At 41.3% G+C, this 18,839-nt stretch overlaps 1 protein-coding gene across 1 annotated transcript in view; it reads right to left on the bottom strand.

Annotated features, from left to right (window-relative positions):
* Nucleotides 1-207: 207 nt before the first annotated feature.
* traf4a (tnf receptor-associated factor 4a) overlaps nucleotides 208-18,839 on the bottom strand; it is a 33,882-nt gene continuing 15,250 nt past the window's right edge. The window contains exons 2-7 of the mRNA XM_034097959.2: nucleotides 9,411-9,462; nucleotides 6,070-6,174; nucleotides 5,790-5,951; nucleotides 4,675-4,836; nucleotides 3,872-4,027; nucleotides 208-3,114 (exon numbers count right to left, since the gene is read on the bottom strand). Coding sequence (XP_033953850.1) covers nucleotides 2,482-3,114; nucleotides 3,872-4,027; nucleotides 4,675-4,836; nucleotides 5,790-5,951; nucleotides 6,070-6,174; nucleotides 9,411-9,462 — 1,270 coding nt within the window. The 3' untranslated portion in view covers nucleotides 208-2,481. The remainder of the gene's footprint in view (nucleotides 3,115-3,871; nucleotides 4,028-4,674; nucleotides 4,837-5,789; nucleotides 5,952-6,069; nucleotides 6,175-9,410; nucleotides 9,463-18,839) is intronic.

Genomic DNA, 18,839 nt, shown 5'->3' with positions numbered 1-18,839 from the left:
CTTAAAATCCCAAGGATGTTTTTGTCCACCATCAAGTCTGTGTAGGGGCGCTTGTTTTACATGTCCTCCGATTCAAGATTTATTTCAGGGTTTATTAATTTACATTAAACGTATCATCTAGAATCTTTATCCCTTCATCATCTGCTTTTGAGGATTTAAAAAAAAAAAGTTTAAAAAGTGAACACAACTATAATATATGGTATTTTATTTCATTTAAGAAATTGACAAGCACTCATCAATCAACATATTAAAGAATTTGTGCCATCTGTGAAAACTCACATGAAGGCTCTTTAAAATAAATACTTTTAAGAGGAAATAATACAGACAGAATATGTGAGGCTCAAACCACAAGTACAAACAAATTATCCATATGTCCAAAGAGACAAAAGGGTATGAAAATTCCCAAAGTCGACCCCGACTCTCCAACGAAAAGCGTTTGTATAAAACAGCTAAGTATTTTTTAAAATACAGAATCTTACAAAAAAGTTGTATCTTCTCACTTCTTTAAATCACTGTAAAATATCAGCTGGTATGACAAGAAATAAGGAATTGTTCCATGTATAATAATAAAATGACAGAATGTGCTTCTGCATTTTTACATCAGTATTCACATACGACTGTAGTGTACTATATCATCAGTCCTCCACCTGTCTGACGGTGCTGTGACGGAGACGGGTGTAGCACACATCCCTCCAATTGCTTTCCTTTGCAACATTGTGTGTTGAGCTGAAGATACACACAGGGGACCATGGTAACAACAAAAGGTGTAGTCAGTCCCGAGACACCCACATATTTGCAGAAACCGTTACTATCTTTTCCAACAGTACACCACCCATGTGCGGGCTTGTAAAACAGTTCACTTCACAGACGAGTGTTCATTGTCTTTATAGGTTATATTACCGACAGCGTTCACATTTTCTGTATATATAAAAAACAAAACTTTTTTGACATTTTGTCAACTTTCAAACAGTCCAAAAAAAGAGACATAATAGCCATCAATGGGAGAGGATTCAAGAATACAGGTTACAGTACAAAAATGTGGTCTAGGTGGTAGCATGCATGTGTTTATGTCGCCCTGCACACCTTAAAACCCTCATGCGAAGACATACTGTATAAAAAGGCCACATGGCTTTTCCTTCACTATTAAATGCGCGTGTACTTGGACAACTGGCCTCTTTGTCTGCTCTGCTCATCCAACGACCATCGAAAGGTGCTTTTTTCCCCTATTGGTGGACTTTTAAACAAATACGAAGCATCATAGGGTCACTATCAAGTGTGTGTGTTTGGTACATCTGCACGCTCCTGCTGATATTTACGACTGGGTAGACCTACGGACAAACACAGACAGTTCTTGTGAGGGAGCAGGTAACTAGAAGAAACAGATCTGTAGCTTGTCCACCTGACAGCTAAACAAACTAAACAGCCTCAGTTGAGCTTGACAGTTGCATTTTGGTGTATGCAGTTTAAAAAGCCAGACAGTTTTAGGATTTTCTCAGCATCAGCAGAGGCATGTTTAATTTGAGTTAGTTTGACATGTTGGGAAATATGCTACATTTATTCGCTTATATGAAAATTGTTACCACATATCTTTCAGCGAGTTAGCTTAGCCTAGCATAACGTCTAGAAACAGATGGCCTGGCTCTGAATGTAAATACTTTTGTATGTATTAAACAAACAAGTGGTGAATGTAAATAAGCCTTACAAATGCTGGTCGCTGGATTATTGTACCTTAGGAAAAAGCCAGCCTTGCTATTTCCAGTCTTTATACTAGGCTAACAGACTACTGGTCGTAAAGTGGTATTGATCTTCTCATTCAATTAAACCAAAAGATAATACTATTCCTTTTAAAACACTAAAAATGACCAAGGTTGAATCTAATCAATTCAATGTATTTGTGTACACAAATGAGCAGTCTCTAAGCAAGGGCTGTGTGTTTGTTCAGGGATCAGTGGGAGTATACTGTATGAGCATGTAAACAAAAGGCAGTTGGGCTAGAGCTTGAGTCTGCTGAGCTCCAGCCGAACGGAACATCTCTCACCTGCTTCTAACTTTCTCTCTACAGAAGCCCTTCACAACCTTTTTTCAATATCTTTTCCATAATCTTTAACATATGTAGGCTACTGCAGAAATAACAACAAAAATATAACTTAAGATAAACTCTCTAGGCACTGTTTGATTTCCAAGGCTTTTTGTTGTAGACTGTGATAAAAGGTCAGCAAACAGATAAAAAAAAACGTAATAAAAAAGGAACAGCAGAGAGTGATGGTTCTGCCGACCAAACACTTTCTCCTCTGTGATACATCAAAGTCCTCCGAGTCAGCTCAGCCAGCCTAACAGACTCCATTCAAGCTCTGTAGTGGAGAGGCTGTAAGGGTCGAAAGTATCTAAAGGGTAAGTATGTAGAAGTTTTCAAAGTTAAGTGTCTCAGTTCCAGTCTTTACCCATCTTTCTCCTTTATAAAAAGAAAACAAAGGTAGGATCTTAAGCCATTATCTTCTGGGGAATCTCTATTGAAGCCTTGATGAAGACGGAGTTGTCTCGGACGTAATTCCTCTTCTTTATCTCCTCGTGAGAGATGAACTTGGGGTAGCCGAAGCCCAGGGTGCTCTCGTCCAGCGAGTTGCGGGTGCTGCTGGGCTTCTGGAAGTTCTTCCAGTTGGGGTCGGGGTTGAAGGTCTCCGTGATGTGCTGGGGTTTGGAAAGTGACGGGTCGCTCTGGTCCATAATGGAGAAAGTCACCTTGTAGGAGAAGGGCCACTCCAGCAGGCTGTCGTACTCTCCAGGTAAAACGCGGATATAGACGGAGAGGTGGGAGCCCTCACCGCTGCCATTGCCGTTCAAGAAGGCGGACACCTGCAGCTTGTAGCCGTAGCGGTGAGTGTAGAAGGGCGGGCTGAAGAACTCGTGGTTGCTCCTGATTTTGGCCTCCTGGAGTTTGCGGGAGTAGTCGCTGAGCTTCCAGATAAGAACGCCGTCGTGACTGACGGACAGCTCCTCCATCTCCCTCCGCAGCTCCAGGATCTCCTGCCGCTGACGGCCCACCAGGTTGCACATCATAGTCAGGTGAGACTTAGTGGTGTCTTCCAGGTGGCGACCGATAGCCAGTTTGGGGCACTGCCAGAGAGAAGAATAATTTAGAACCACAGTGAATAAGAGAGGATATGTACAATACATTCAGCTTTGTCACATTCACATCTATATAAAGTAGCACAATCTGTATCTGTTTATTTTACAAACATTTACATAATTAGAGCCTCTACTGTTTATCCTTATTAAATATTTGTCTATGGTATAGAATACATACTTTTCTTAGTTAGTTTTCAAAGAAAATAACTACATATTTTAATCAAATAAGGATTGGACCGAGTTGCATGATTTATTCTTTAAAAACCTGAGGTTTTTGAAACATCTGAAATGTATGCGATTTATTAAACACAGCCTCTCAACTACAATAAGTCTCCCACAATGCCAGGCTGTTCGCATCTGTTTGCTTACATCCATTCACAGATTTCCATTGGTAAACAATGTTTCCATTTTCTCTGAAATTCTTAATAGAGTATGATGTATGTAGAGTATGATGCTCATCTGCCACCCCCCCTCGAGCATGTCCACATTTTCTTAAACTGACGTCAGTTTAAAAAATAGACAGAATTGGACTGTCAGAATCTAGAAGTGTGGCTCTCGTTAAAATAGAGCCTACAGGCATGTTCCAAAAGAGGACCAAAATATTATTTTGGGTACAATAACAACCATTTAAGGAAACATAATAAAAGTGAATGCATATAAACAACAAGGCAAACAAGCTTGACTGTTGAAAAGGAGAAGAAGAAGAAGCAGCAGAACAAGAACAAGTTATGCAGGTCAATCTTACCCTGTGTTTGCAGCCTGCTTCTTTGAAAGGGCAGAGAACGAGCGCGCTGCCGCAGTTGTCCTTCACATGGTTAGGCAGATCCTCTCGGGCGATGTTTGGTGTGCCGCACTGGTTTGGGCACTGGACAGGAAACCGAGGGCAGTGGAACTGGTGGTTCTACAGAGGAGATGGGGACAGTGTTAATGTGTGAACTGCTGACTGACAGCATGGGTGATAACACATTCTGCACAGTGGGGTCGCAGATTAATGGTGGCACATGGAAAATGCCCTTCAAAGTAGGAGAAAAAGAAATGTGGTATTAAAAATGAGGCTGTAAAAATAGACCTGAATATATAGAAAACACCGGAACATGAAGCAGAGAGATGTTGGGACCCTTGCCAATCAGGCAATCAATGTTAAGAGTTTCATGTTGCTTTCCCTTTTCTTAAATTAGAAGTGAACATTTTAGATTGTTCACGGGCCAAAAGAGCTCCTGGTGTCTGAGAAATGTTCTCATTTCTACAACTATGTGATTATCAAAATAGTAGAGATTATGATTTTGATGATCGAAGTGATACATTAATTGACCAATTGTTGCAAAACTAAATAAAAAAAGGACATGTTGCAGCCCTACAAACACACTAAACTGTACATATTGAGCTTTTTTTATGATACATTAAATCAGGAGCGAAAAAAGCCTTTTATTTCAACTAAAAACACATTTTGCAAAAAACTGACTATTGTGGCAGATACTTAACTTATCTAATATAACATAATTTGAACATCCCTTGAGAATCTTGTGAAAAACATTGTGTGAAACTGACCTGGATTGTGTCAAAGACAAACTCCTTGCTGCAGTACTTGCAGGGCTGTGTGCGTTTGGGACACTCGGCCTGGCCGTGCTGGGTCAGCAGGCGACGCATCATCCTCGCCCCACACTTGTTCTCACAGTAAACGCTCTCCTGAGGACACACGCCCTGGTGGTTCTGAGATAGAGAGGAATCACGACATTACAATTTAAAGCAGGGTTATAAATTCAATACTACTTTACTCAATTGCGGTACATAAACTACAGTTTTTATAGCTCAAAACGTCATTTTAAGGAGCAAAATATACAAGATTTCTCTAAAAAAACAGTGATGCTTCGTGTGCATCTTTGACCAGCCTATGTTAAGGACAATTTCAAACAAATTAGCAAATACACAAATTAATAACCTGTGAAATAATATATCTTATGATGAGATGTTTACTGATGTATATTTGTAAACAAAATAGTTTTCTTATTGTTTAATAAAATATTGCTTGATATGAAATTAATTTATTCTACATTGTTGGGCTAGCCCACTAAACAAATCAAATGTTGTACTCTGAGGGCTTTTTAAATAGTCAGCATTCCTTCCTTATAATAAAGTTCAGAACATTTATTTATCAATCCATATAAACATAAAACATGATGCTGCTGCAGATTTTGGAGTTGGTTGAATCTTCTTTTAATTGGGAAAATAATCCGCAGATGAATCAATAATAAAAACATTTTGGAGTGGTATTGAAAGGTTTTGAATGATACATAGTTGTAAAGATGACTGAGTAATTCCAATATGAAAGCCATAAGTGGACTAAAGCAGCTGTGTGCAGAGGAGGCACCATGTGGGCCAGAGTAAACAGAGGGGGGGGGCGGTGGAAATGACAGAGGTGTTAGTGAGGAGACCCTGAGGTACTTCAGCGCTCTCACTGTAAAAACACAGAGCCAGTCAAAGCTTCTTTTCTTCTACCGACACGTGTTATTTCAAAATAGAGACACACGTGCGTTAGTCTCTCCTGCATTTCACAAGGATGTCTTTCAAATCGGCATGGAAACTATATTGCGTCACTCTAGGTTGTTTACATTAAGTTCTCGCTGCGCTGTAAAAGGAAAAGAAAACAGATTTGGAGTGTTTACCTCGAAGGCTTCACCGGTGAACTCGCTGCCACAAAACTCGCACTTGACCTTGCGCTTGGGGCAGTCGTGTTGCAGGTGTTCGGGCAAGTCGCGGCGCGTCAGCTTGACTGAGCAGCGGTTGGGGCAGGGTATCACGTTGAAGGCGCAGGTGGAGAAGTGGGCCTGGGTGAGACACAGCGACACACCCACACGTTAGGAAATACGCAAATATCACAGTTTGATAAGCAGCAGAGATAAAAAAAGAAATACAATAAAATAAGAGGATATTGAAGCTTCTCACCTGCAGCTGCTTCATCTGGCCGGTCCAGCGGCAGCCCTCCTCGCTGTGGATGCAGCGGATGGGCAGATCCAGGATCTGCTGCTCCAGCTCTGGGTCAGGGTAGATCTGAACAAAATAAAAAGGACATGGTCAGTACTGCAGCTGCAGGAGCCGACCAATGCTGGAAGACTCTAATGTAACACTTTCATACAGCAAAGGTGTGAATGTGTCTGAATCTGCATTTTACCCCAAAAAGAAGCACCATTTGATTAGCTTAAAAAGCTAATTGATGGAGATGAAACCAGAGCGATAAAAGCTGACTTTTTGGAGTTACATAAGATGGCGATGCAGTATTTTAACCTGGGTTGTTAACATTTAACTTGTTCTAAAACCATGAATTCACATTTGTCCATGTTATTCAGCTACATTCTGTTAGTAAGTCGGGTCGCTTGTAGGCATATTATTTAAAATGTGTTGTAATTTTGGAAATAGCCAGGCTAGCAGTGCCCTCTTGATTCCAGCTTTTATGAGGCTAAGCTAAACACATCCTCTATCAATACAGCGTTGAGATTGGTATTGATTGGTGTTTCTCGAAAAGAAAGATATATAAGATAGGAGTTTATTCATCCCGAGGGAAATCTTTGGAGCATACAAAATTGGAAAGAGATTTAATATAAAATATCAATAGGGTGCAAATTCAAAATGCACACAATGCTTTCAACATAAACAGTTAACTGTAATGATTATAAAAACAGTTCAACTAGAATTGTAAGAGCGCTGACCTCCACCAAGGCCTATGCTGTATCCGCATGCTCCTTTAATAATCCCATTTCACAATTTAAGAAGTTGTTCATCTGACTACAGTGTGACTAAGTCGTAACGTAGAAACAACATGGAGGCTACAAAGATGTGTATTATTGTATTGCTCAGAGCATTTAAACAACACCTCGACCACTGCTTCCTAATTGTTCCGATTCTTGGGAACATTCATGTGAATCTTCCCAATTGGATTGGTGATTGTTCCATGTATTTCACGCAACAAATGCCCTATCTCACAATGTAAACAGGAGTGAAACATAATTTGTATCTCCCTCAGGACTTGGACACTTCCACAACCTTTCTTAAAAAATGGTGTGGTTTTTCAGTAATCCTGCTGACAAACAGGCAGGCACGCTGAGCCGAAAAAACTACAGGAAGTAACAAGTGTGTTTATCAAGATGTTGACCATTTAAATGCTTTTTTACAATAACATGTTGGATTCCGCATCACTTTATTAAAGATTGAATGTCTAAGGCTCACATAAAGATAGACTATGGATTGAGATTGCGTGAATCAATGTGTCGTCGCAGTCGTTGCAGTGACAATCAATGAGTTAGTTTGTGGGTTTATGGGACCTTTGAGAGAAACTGGGAGCAGAGGAAAAGATTTATATTTCCTCGGTCACTGAGTGATGGGGATGAGTCACTTTTCTGCCCAAACACCCCAAATCCTCCCCTACAGCACGCTGTCCCGAGGATTTACAGCTCTGCTCTGCTTCCATCCCCCCATGCTGTCACAAAAGCAAAGCACTGGTCAAACAAGAGAAGCCACTTCCTCAAAATGTTACAACAGCCCTCTAAACAAATAACAGCTCAGTAAAAGCCCCAATGCACTCATGTGCCTTTTACTGCACCGACACATGGGAGCTATCGCAATCAAATTAAAAGTGAATTCATCAAAATAATCTACAATACAAATATGTCTTTATCTGACTCGGGATTAGAAGCCTCAGACAAACTAAACATGTTTGTAAACCTATTAAATACGCTTGACAAACATATATATCTTACATTAAAACGGATGATTGCACTTTTACAGTGGAGGCAGGCATTTTTTTGCTGCCATAATCACATTCTTTCAGGGAGAGGGAGAAAAAACTCCTCTAAAGCACTCTCTCATTGTTCCAGTCTTGGAATCTGCAGGGAGACTGCAGTAATGACCTTTTAATAACTTAGTCCCAAGCAGATCAGGGGGGTTAAGCTCTTTGGAGCTCAAACTTGGGGGTTTATTCTGTCTGGTTTAGCCATTGTTAGTCCCACACTACTACTACTACTACTACTACTACTACTACTACTACTACTACTACTACTACTAGTAGTAGTAGTAGTAGTAGTAGTAGTAGTAGTAGTAGTAGTACAGCAGCAGCAGCAGCAGCAGCAGCAGCAGCAGCAGCAGCAGCAGAGTCCTTTAATGAGTGAGGTTGTGTTTGTGCACATTTTTTTTGAAGGACAGTGTGCAACGAGCGGGACAATAACCCTGACAGTAGACCACCAGGACGGGGAATTTGCAGGCGACTGGGAGCCTTGGTAAATAACAAAGTCTGACAGGTGTGCCATGAGCACATCCTTCCCATGGGAAGTCCCTGCTATTACAGGTGCCTCCATTGCTCTCAGCACAGCATTCAGACCTGCACTGCTGCATCTCCGGGTTAATGGCTCGACAGCTAACTCAGGCTAATGCTAACAAACTGTATGGGAGATATATACATAAAGCTTTTTTGAAAATGATGCCAAAAGCTGCTCAGAAACAGGGAGGATCATTAACTGTTGGTTGGTTTTATATTCTCTGATGCATAGTTCAGAAATAAACCCTTATCCTTTTGTTGCAGTCCCTCTCTTTCTTTACAGCTGGGATGTCGCATGAGAGGGACACATCCTCTTACTCTGAATACAGTTAGTCATTATCTTCTCCCCCCTCGGGCGGAATCTCATCTAACTGTCTCTTAAAAACAAAGAGAGAAAGAGTACAGTTAAAATCTAAATACAGTTTTATTTTTTCCTGGGAGATATTTACTTGGGGGAAAAAAATGGTGGTTCAAATCAATTGAACAGTGTTTTGTTCCCACTGACATAAACCACAACCCCGGACTCTAGGTCAAGGATGCTTGTATCTTATTAAGAGATTCACTGGTAAAGTTGTTCATTCTTTTTATGGTAAAATGTCATCAAGTCAAGTCATGGAATTAAAATTGGAAAGCCTTTTTCAATGTTAAAAATGTTTTAACCTGTATTTTGTGCATTCAGTCAAAAAAGTACACCACTTTGTTCGGGGCTGATTTCTGCTACTACTGGATGGATTGGCATGACCTTCTATAGTTTTTATTAAGCAACATAATAAGGTAAATGCTTACATTTGTCAAAAATGTTGCAAATATCTGCAAAACTATAGGTATTCAGCTGTACTTTTTATCAAGTAGCCAACTTCATCATGCTAAAATGCTTAGCTAAGATAGTGGACATGGTGTGCAATACATTATAATTGTTCAAAATCAGCATTTTTTTAAAGAGAGGGACAAAAAGTGTGTTATTAGATTGTAATTGTACCTTGGCATAGTCCAACGGGAGCTGGTCCTCCGGACACTTGAAGACGCCCTCACTGAAAGAAAACAACAGAAAACTTGTTATTAGTGGAATCACTTAAATGAAGCATGACTGCAGACAACAACTGTTAGAAAGAGACTCAAAAAGGACAGTCAGCCATTTTTTAAATCACAATCAGTGTTCAGTGAGATCAGTATCACAGACCCTGACTGAGAACAAGTGAAGCAAAAAGTCTTTGACAGGCTGTAAGAGCAGCGCTGCATCGCCTTGTGTTTTATTCTGCCTCTTCAAACACTTAATCTGAGAAGTTTTCTGACTCACCTCTATGACGTACAAACACGCACTGCACAATGAAGTCAGATCTTTGAACTTCTGGCTTTAATATACATAGGCTCTTTTATCTCTACCTCAAAGTAAACGTCTGCACAGATTTTTAATACCAGAGAAGACAAAACTACAATTTGGAGCCTGATGGCATTATTTATAAAGAGATGATTGATGATACGGGTCATAGCTACGTTTATAGTTTCTTTCTCAGAGTCAGTTTTGAATGTATGCCCTTGTTTCACAGTCTAGATTACAATGAGCTAGATTTAACAGGCTTGTTTTCCACAGAAAAAAGGAGAGTCAAATCTGCCTTTATGCTCAAGGCTCTTCCTCGGGAAGAAAACAACGAGATGCTGGTTTGCTTGTGCGAGAGTCAGAAATGTTGTTATTTTCTTAAATGTTCTCCTCGAGCAGTTAAATCCCCAAATAAGACTTTATAACAGCCCCCACTGAGTTACTGTGGCGCCACAGAGGAGCCCTCACTGGCCTGTTTTAGGGCCAAATGTGTGAGTGGCTCATTAGGACGTCCCCACCCTGATGTCATCATGAAATATTCACACTTTTAAATAATGGAGGCACCAGGGGTGAGCCGCTACACGGAATCCTGCAGCTGCACAGGGAAACCATCCACACACACAAAGGTTTCTTAAAAAACGCAGAAAAGGGAATCATGTCTAATCTCTGGAGATGTCAGCAGTGTAACGACACCCTGCTGTTTCTGGATCAGAGAAGCTCTCGAAAGGTCTTCATTTACAGGTCAAATATTTGTATATTTTTTATAAACTCTTAAATCATATCAACATTCATTCTCAACTCCTTCCTGTTTTAGGTGCTAGTAAACTAACACATGGTTCAGGACTGTTGGTCAGACAAAACAAGATATCAACTTTAGAATTGTGGGGACCTCTGAAGAGTTTGACAATTTATAGATTTATAGCATGATTGTTGATAAGGAATATTATCTTTAGCAGCAGCTGAGACCCCTTACATATTTTGTTTTTCACACGAAATGTACTGAAACTGCAGACAACAGAGATGCAAGGAAGTGTGTTTTTGTTCAAAAGTCCCAAGGCCTGAGGCTTGATCTGACCCCCCATGAATAGAGGCCTCTCTTAAGCCCGACCATGCCTATATTAAACTAATTAGGGGACAACAGTCAGTGTGTGCTTCTCAGTGTTTGATTGGCTGCAGTGTCACCTGACCGCAGCCCCCAGAGGCACAGCAACATGTGACAGGACGGGGGTCCACACAGATGCTGTTAAGCCAGGGAGTGTGTTGCCGGGGGGGGGGACAGAGGTTAGGCCTGAGAGGGAGGGAGGGAGGGTTGATGAAAATGAGGGGGGTGGAAGAGGGAGGTTAATGCATGACGAGACAGCAGTAATTCTTCTCCATCAGGGTCACTGTGTCAGCAGGGGGCTGGAGACCAATTAACAAGCCACAAAGGGCTGTAAAAGAGGGTCAATCGATTAGACTGAGAGAGCATAGTCAGCATCTCACGTGTAGTGTGAAATCATTTACAGTACTCATCGCCATCACCCAGGAACCATCTCACATTGTTGAGTGTAGAGAGCACAGCGACCACGCAGCGAGAGGAGATGGGAAGCGACAGGCTCTCAGCTCCGGACAGGGGGACAGCCAGGGGCCCCTTCCAGCTCGGGCCCCGTGTCTGACGCACAGAGAGGCAGACAGGCGAAAAGAGCCAAGTCACAGACTGTCAGGATGATTCCTTCCGTGGACGCAGAGAAGCTCCCGGAGCCACACAGTCATGTGTTCTGGCCCCACTGCTGATAATGCCGCTCCACTCTCTTGGTCGCTTGTGAGTTGAACTCACTGCCGCTTTGTGACAGCACATTAGCAGTGTAAGGCTGGGCCGATGTGTAACGCAGCTCCAGTTCAATTACATCCATCTTATATGACTATCGAGGGCTTTCTAAAAAAGGACTAGAGAGCAACATGCCCAAAATATAACTGAATATCATATAGTGTTGAGTTTTTCAAAAAGATATATATTAAATATTTTGAATGTCTGAAACTCAAATATTTTCAGTGTTCTGTGAATTAATAAACTCAGAAAAGCTGCATGAGTCTTAGTCTTTTGATGCACATTGCTCACTGAAAGGATTGATAGACAATCAGGATGGTTTCCAATTAATTTTGCTGTTGATAAACGAATCGATTGATTGTCTAATTGTTTCCACTCTAATCACAAATTTGACTCAAGGCCAACGTTTATTGAATCATTTGTAAAGCAATTAGTTGATGAACACGACAGAAAGCAATGTTGTTGATTGATTAAGTATATAATATATTTCCTTTATCAGGCCAAATATTTTGAGATTCCAGTTTCTAAAATGACCTAATTTGAGATTATTATTTGTATTATTATTTTTAAACTGTGTTTTGGCCAGCCTAAAAGACTCATCTGTAGTTGTTACTTGGGCTGTAGATTAATCGTATAAATAAAATATGTTAATCCGTAGGCGTTAGTTGTAGCCCTAATGCACTGATTAAATGATGAACACAACTGTAGCACAAAGCCCAAAGGGGAAACTGTGTGTACATCCTTGCAAGTGGGAACTTGCACCTCACAAACAGCCAGGCTGTTTTAAAACAAGTTTCCCACAAATGTTTATATCACAGACCACAGTTCACACCCTCGTCAGCGAACATCCAGGGTAAGCGGCCGACAAACACGTGTTTAGTGTCGCGTTAGGATGTCACAGGGGAGCAGCTTGAGTCCGGACAGCATACAGTATAATGCAATCACCTCATTAAAATGTTATCGCCTCCTTCTTTCCGCTCTGTTTGTGAGAGCAGCCGATGCTCAACAGCTGCGGGGACGGTCATGTTTAAATCACCTCCAATGCACTGTCAGACGTGGGCACACGCATTACCACATGTGTTAACTAGTGCACTCACTGTGCAGGAGCAATGCACCAACTAGTCAAAACCTATTATTGCATTTGACCTTAAATCCCTCTCCCCTCTTATTGGCCCCTCTCAAATCTTCTTTGCAGGCGCTGATTAAACAGCCGTCCATTTATCCAGACGATACCACGAGGACATCCGCCATAACATGCTTCGTCACTCTGTGCTCAACTCCTGACCGCCAGGCGGTGAGAAGTACAAATCCCTCAGATTTAATCTCACCGGTACAGAATGGAGTTTTTTGTTTTCTGCGGGCCACACAGAGCGCGCAGGCTGGTGACAGTGACCTTGAAAGCTGCTTTATATTAACTAACAGAGGGACTCCTGAACAAACCTCCCTGTGTTTGCTATGTGGAGGGCAGGGCTGTCGAGAGACACTAAACAAACTAAATCCAAAGCATGAGGTCTTTGGAGAGTGCAAGTCTGTAGCACATTAACACTCCAAACAGACCTCTGTCACAAGCGCTATTTTCTCAGATAGCATCGAGGAGCCTCAACTGAACTGCCCGCTTATTTCCTGCAGGAGCTCACCACTAGCTTTTATGTTCATCCTCGTGCTCAACCCTTTTTGTCTTTTCAAGTTATAACCAGGATTAATTTATATACACAAACAAAACTTTAAATTCCGCCAGCGCCCTCTATTCAGGCTCTCGGTCTCCAAGCTGAAAATAAACTCCCGGCTTCTCCTGTGAGGAAGTTGAAGAGAAAACAGGAACTTTGTTTTATCTCAGATAGAGTTGCTATAATCCCCCTAAATCCATCTGGTTTACAGTGTGTGTGTGTGTGTGCGCGCGTGTGTGAAGTCATGACTTTTTTCTTTTACAACTTCTCTTTTGAACAATGAGTTCAGATATTATAGAGACATTACAAATAAAAATAAAAACCTTGCCTTCAGCTTCTGAAATGGAAGAATTTGCTAGTTTTTTGGGGCTTATACACTGTATACAACTTAAATGGAAATGTATTATACCAAGCAGAATACAACTTGTGGTATGGAAACAAATCTTTGAGACCAGTGTAACCCAGTCCACACTTATATTATATAAAGTAAACTGTGTTCATTACATATTGCCAACTGGATTTGAGTAAGAGGAAATCACAGTCAGCCGTGTTGTACCAACATTGAATTTATGTATGACGTGTGACTTTAGAGAGCTACTGCCACTTTAATTATGGAAACTTCACAAAAAGGAAGCAAATGTTTTTCCAAAGATTTAATAGATTGTTTTAATGTTTTCCCAGCTGCCTTTGGGGCTGTCTTACCACAACCCACACGTTGTTTTAATTGATTGCAAATGAAAATTGAGGATCTGCCTCTCAGTTACATTTAAAACAATAGTGTATTCAGTGGAGGAAAAAACGAATTTAGTATACCATCATATTTCTGTAAAGTGTATTTTGTCAATCATATTATGTATAGGCTGTCATACATAAACAAACTGAGTCTGACAATCCGTCCTTGGAAAAACGTGCTCTCTCTACCTGGACTTTAAAGCTGCAGAAGCTCTTCCTTCACATTCTTACAACTAGATTAACTCCCTCATGTGAGCTGCTGACTAAAGTGATTCTTAAACCAGGTCGAGTGACAGGGCAGGTGGGCTGTCTCCACCTGTGAAACCCAATACGCTGCGAATGTAGAGCTTCCTTCGCCCACGGCTGATTTGTCATTGGTCCGAGCTCTCTGCAGCCTTCTCAGTTATCTGAAAAGGGAGGAGAAACTCCTACTTTCACAGAGTGTGATAATGCACCTGCCCACAGGTGATTCACCTGCTCCCCACAGGCTGTCTGCGTGGGATATACCCTCAGAGCTGCTGTGACAGCTTCTTGTGGGGGATTTAATACAAGAAAAAGTACCTGCGGTTTGCTAGACCACACATTAGTTGTGGACATTCTCTATGGCCGCTTCTAATAGAGAGGTAATGCTGATAATTATGAATATGTCAGCTTCCAACACAATAAAAAACTTTACTTGATTTTTTATTTGACACCTACAGTACTGTAGCTCAGCCTGTAGGTTATTTCTTCTCGTGAACACTAAAATACCGGAAATATTTTGGAAAGGAAGGGGCTGAATTTTGTGAAATTTATATTTGGTTAAAAAACCCAAACATTCCCTTATTTTTGTCATTTAATTGAGCTGCCAGCGAAGCCTTTCAGCCAGTTAAACAGTGGATACTTAAATCATCTTCTCTGTTTTATGAGACGAGTACAACCTGCCGTCCTGCTGCAATTGTATTGAAATTGATCGAGGTCATATGAGTGCTAAATCTTGTTCCAATCTGCTCCGTCCTTCTCTTGTAAATTATAAATGTTATTATTAATTACAGACCATATTTTTACCAAACACAGGGGTCGTCTGATGAATAGTAGTCCGATGGGATTAAGTGTTTCACAGGAGCCTGATAGATATATGTTTCTATCAAAGGAAAGGCCGTACATTCAATGAAACAGACCTTATACATCATTTACATTCTCTCCAAAAGAAAGAGATGGGAATACATTCCTAGCTTCATAGCTTTCAGGAACCTGCTTGTTGAGTTTAGTGCACGCCTGTCCTGAATATGACACCTGTAAAATCCTATTATTCTTCATCTGCTGGTCACTAACAGCCAGTGGCAGCTGTTTCATAGAAAGCAACAATCGCTGACAGTCTGCAGGTCATGGTGCTCAACTCGACAGAAATAAATTACATATGACTCAGTGTTAGACAAGCCTAAAAAGACAGGTGAATTATAGCACTTCTAATGGTGATTATACCCTTTTTTATATAAATCAAGCAGTTAAACTTTATGGTGCAGTTTGAAATCTCTATTTTTAAATTGTGTTTCTTTGCCAAGGCAGGAGAAAAATGATGCAAGTTGATGAAAGGCACTACTACGAGAGTGTGTGTGTGTGTGTGTGTGTGTGTGTGTGTGTGTGTGTGTGTGTGTGTGTGTGTGTGTGTGTGTGTGTGTGTGTGTGTGTGTGTGTGTGTGTGTGTGTGTGTGTGTGTGTGTGTGTGTGTGTGTGTGTGTGTGTGTGTGTGTGTGTGTGTGTGTGTGTGTCTGGCCTCTTTCCCTGGCTTCATCTCCAGCACTCCATGTAGCACACTCACTGGGAACAAACGTGGACCAAGATAGAAAAACCATTAAAAGGATTGTGTTATTATGAGCTACACTTACACTACCTGCAAAGGAAAGTATATTTTCAGGCTTGTGTTTCCTCTCTTTTGTTTAATGCACTGACTAAGATAATTTCACTAGCATACATCCCAACATTAAATACACCTCAGGCCACGATGCTCATGCCATCATTGCTTATGTAATAATATTCATTTATCCTCGCAGTTGGCCTCACCGTTCTGACATTTGTGAGCACAAGCCATCTGTGAGCAAGTTCACACAGCTATAAAGTGTTCAAAGGTTAACACAATCTCAGTTTGTTTTTCTGAAATGTCAGCTATGCAGTGGCACAGGCAGCAGATAAAGAGTACTGTATGGAGAATATTTACAATTCAACAACAACAACAACAACAACAACAACAACAACAACAGCACTTTACTGAATACTGCATTAATGTACAACATGAATTATTATATAAAATACTGTGAAAACATAGACCAATGTGACTATTAGATGTAACACAGACAAATTCCTGTTCCTGGACAAAAGAATCTGTGTTTCAATGTCTACCCACTCAATTTATAAAAAATATAAAAACAGAAAGAACATACCATTCCAAAAACATACAGCCCACCGAACGCCTGTGTTTTTGAAAATGATTAGCCACAAGTACATCACGTGGAAGATAAGTATTATAGGTTTGCAATATGTTCAGAGCTTCATTTCCTAGAAGGAAATGTTTTGCTTGTGTGATTATAAAAAGAGTAGGTCAGAGGAACTGTCGGGGCAAAATTAGACAATCAGTTTGAATTTGCCAGCAATTAATAAGGTGACTCATCGTAATTGCCTGGGGAGCAGCTTAGAAAACGCCATGCCATGAGAGCAAATGCTATAGAAAAGAGCCACCTGCCAGAGGACAAGCTGGGTACAGAGACAGAGTGAGAGGCAGCAAGGAAGCAAGGAAGGAAGGATTGACTCGAAATAAGGAAGTAAAGGAGGTAAGGAAGGAAGTCGAGGGATGGTCAGTAGCAGGAGGAGCAGCCATCTGCAGAACCAGCACAAGCCTGCAAAATTCCATAATCCATCCTTAAGTGTTGAGAAGGGGAGACAGCGCTTACAAGTATTTATAATCCCCTAGAACTGTCTCCTTCCATCAGTGTGATCAGGCTTTGACTTGGAATCTTTATCAGAGAGGGGAGGGATACAACATGAAATACTTTGAGATTTTGGAAATACAGTAATTTGCTGTTTTGCAGGGAGTTGGATAAATAGACTGATAGTCTCGCATGCTACAATATGGTTGAAGCCTTTTATATCATCCTGTTTAAAATCCATATCATGTCAACGGGTTGTTCAGTTTCAAACCAACAGTATATAGACTGGCAGGCTTTTAAATAAATAAAACAGCAAATGTAATAGAATGCTGTAGGATCTGTTATTTTCCTGGGCGATTTCCTCCCCTAGATTATACGCTGCAGAAGGTACGGGAAAATCAATCCACTTTCATTAACTGCTGCTGATCTGGGTGCAGGGTGATGGTAGTGGTGGTGGTGCTGGGTGACGCGGGGGGGAGACTGTCCCACCAATTGTATCAGGAACCGAGCTCATGCAGTGTAATGCAGTCACGTTCATCCACTCAGCACAGCAAAAAAAGAGACCACCTATCGGAGGCGTACCCACATGCAGGAGCTGCGTACATGAAAGGAAAGGAGGGCTTGAAAGAGACGCTTTACGTTTGATCTGGTTGAAGGGCGATTTGTAGAGGGGCGGAGCAGGTGGAGGTCTGTGCCTTGAGATCAATGGAAGTCCTGAGCTTTAACATGTAGCATATGTGAGAAGAACCTACTGGTCTTTAAAAAAGCGCTAAAAGCTGCTGTCAAGGTTGCAATGGGTGTTAAAAACCCCACTCTCCATTTTACTACCCACTGACACACATTTGTGAAAGAGAGTGATCAGCCGTGATTCACCAACTCCCCCCAAATGGAAGCAGTTACATGCCATAAAATGCACCAGACACGTGTATATTTTAGCTGTTTTAATCACAGATGGCTGGTCTAATTTTAGCTCAGCTTCAGAGGACAGATTTCTGCTCAAAAGGGCGATGTGCAGCGACAGCGGCTGGCTGGCTTCGAGGAGCTGCCACGCTAATCCTGTGGAATGCCTGCACTGGACAGAGGGGTTTGGAGATTGCCAAGGCATTGCCTGGCCTATTAAAAACTGAGAACTGCCTGCCAACTGTATGCATATGGCATAGGAGAAGCAGCACTAGACACAGTCATCTAATTTTTCCTTCAAATGGCATTAATGAATGTGCCATTGGAGTCACAATCATTGAGAAGCACAGCATGAAATCGCAGCACTAATACAGATTAAGTGTGGAAGCAGCAGCGCGCTTTGGGCCATAATACAAGCTGTCTGTCAAAAGAAGAGGAAATGCATTTTCAATCAGCATGTGAATGCGGCTGCAATAATAAAAGGCGTCAGTCAGAAAAAAAGAAGCTAGATAATGTGCAGGTGTTCAGTTTGAGGTAATTTCTCAGGTTTTTTATTAAAACTTAAAAGCAATATCAACACATTTTTGCTTTTTTGCTGATAGCTACAGCCAGCAACTGTCTTCAACTGTCCAAGCTCAATTAGCTTAGCGTTACGGCCCGTCCACACAGCGGCGTTGGAAGAAGCTTCCAACGCTTCTGCCCATTCACTTTGAATGGGGTGACGTCACTTTTCGCCGAACTGCATTGTGGGAAGCAGAGCGGAGCTTTCCTGGCGTTTCAGGCTGCAAAAGTTGAGCAATGTTCAACTTTGGAAGCTTCTGAAGCTTTAGGTGGAAGCGTCAGCCAATCAAATCATATGCCAGTACAAGCTCTAGCCAATCAAACCGCTGCTTGTGTGTCAGGGGCGGGAGATTCATGTGATTGGTTGTTGGTCGAGCTTCAGACACGCCCAGCTCAGCCCAGTGTGGACCGGCGTTAAAACTGGAAACAAGGGGAAAACAGCTGGCCTGGTTCCGTCCAAAGGTTAGAAAATTATCAATTTATATATTTGAGAGTATAATCAATAGAAAACATTTTATTT

This window comes from Pseudochaenichthys georgianus, chromosome 13 (genome assembly GCF_902827115.2).
Source record: "Pseudochaenichthys georgianus chromosome 13, fPseGeo1.2, whole genome shotgun sequence".
In the NCBI taxonomy this organism is placed as follows: domain Eukaryota; kingdom Metazoa; phylum Chordata; class Actinopteri; order Perciformes; family Channichthyidae; genus Pseudochaenichthys; species Pseudochaenichthys georgianus.
This window is presented reverse-complemented; position numbering and strand designations above follow the sequence as displayed.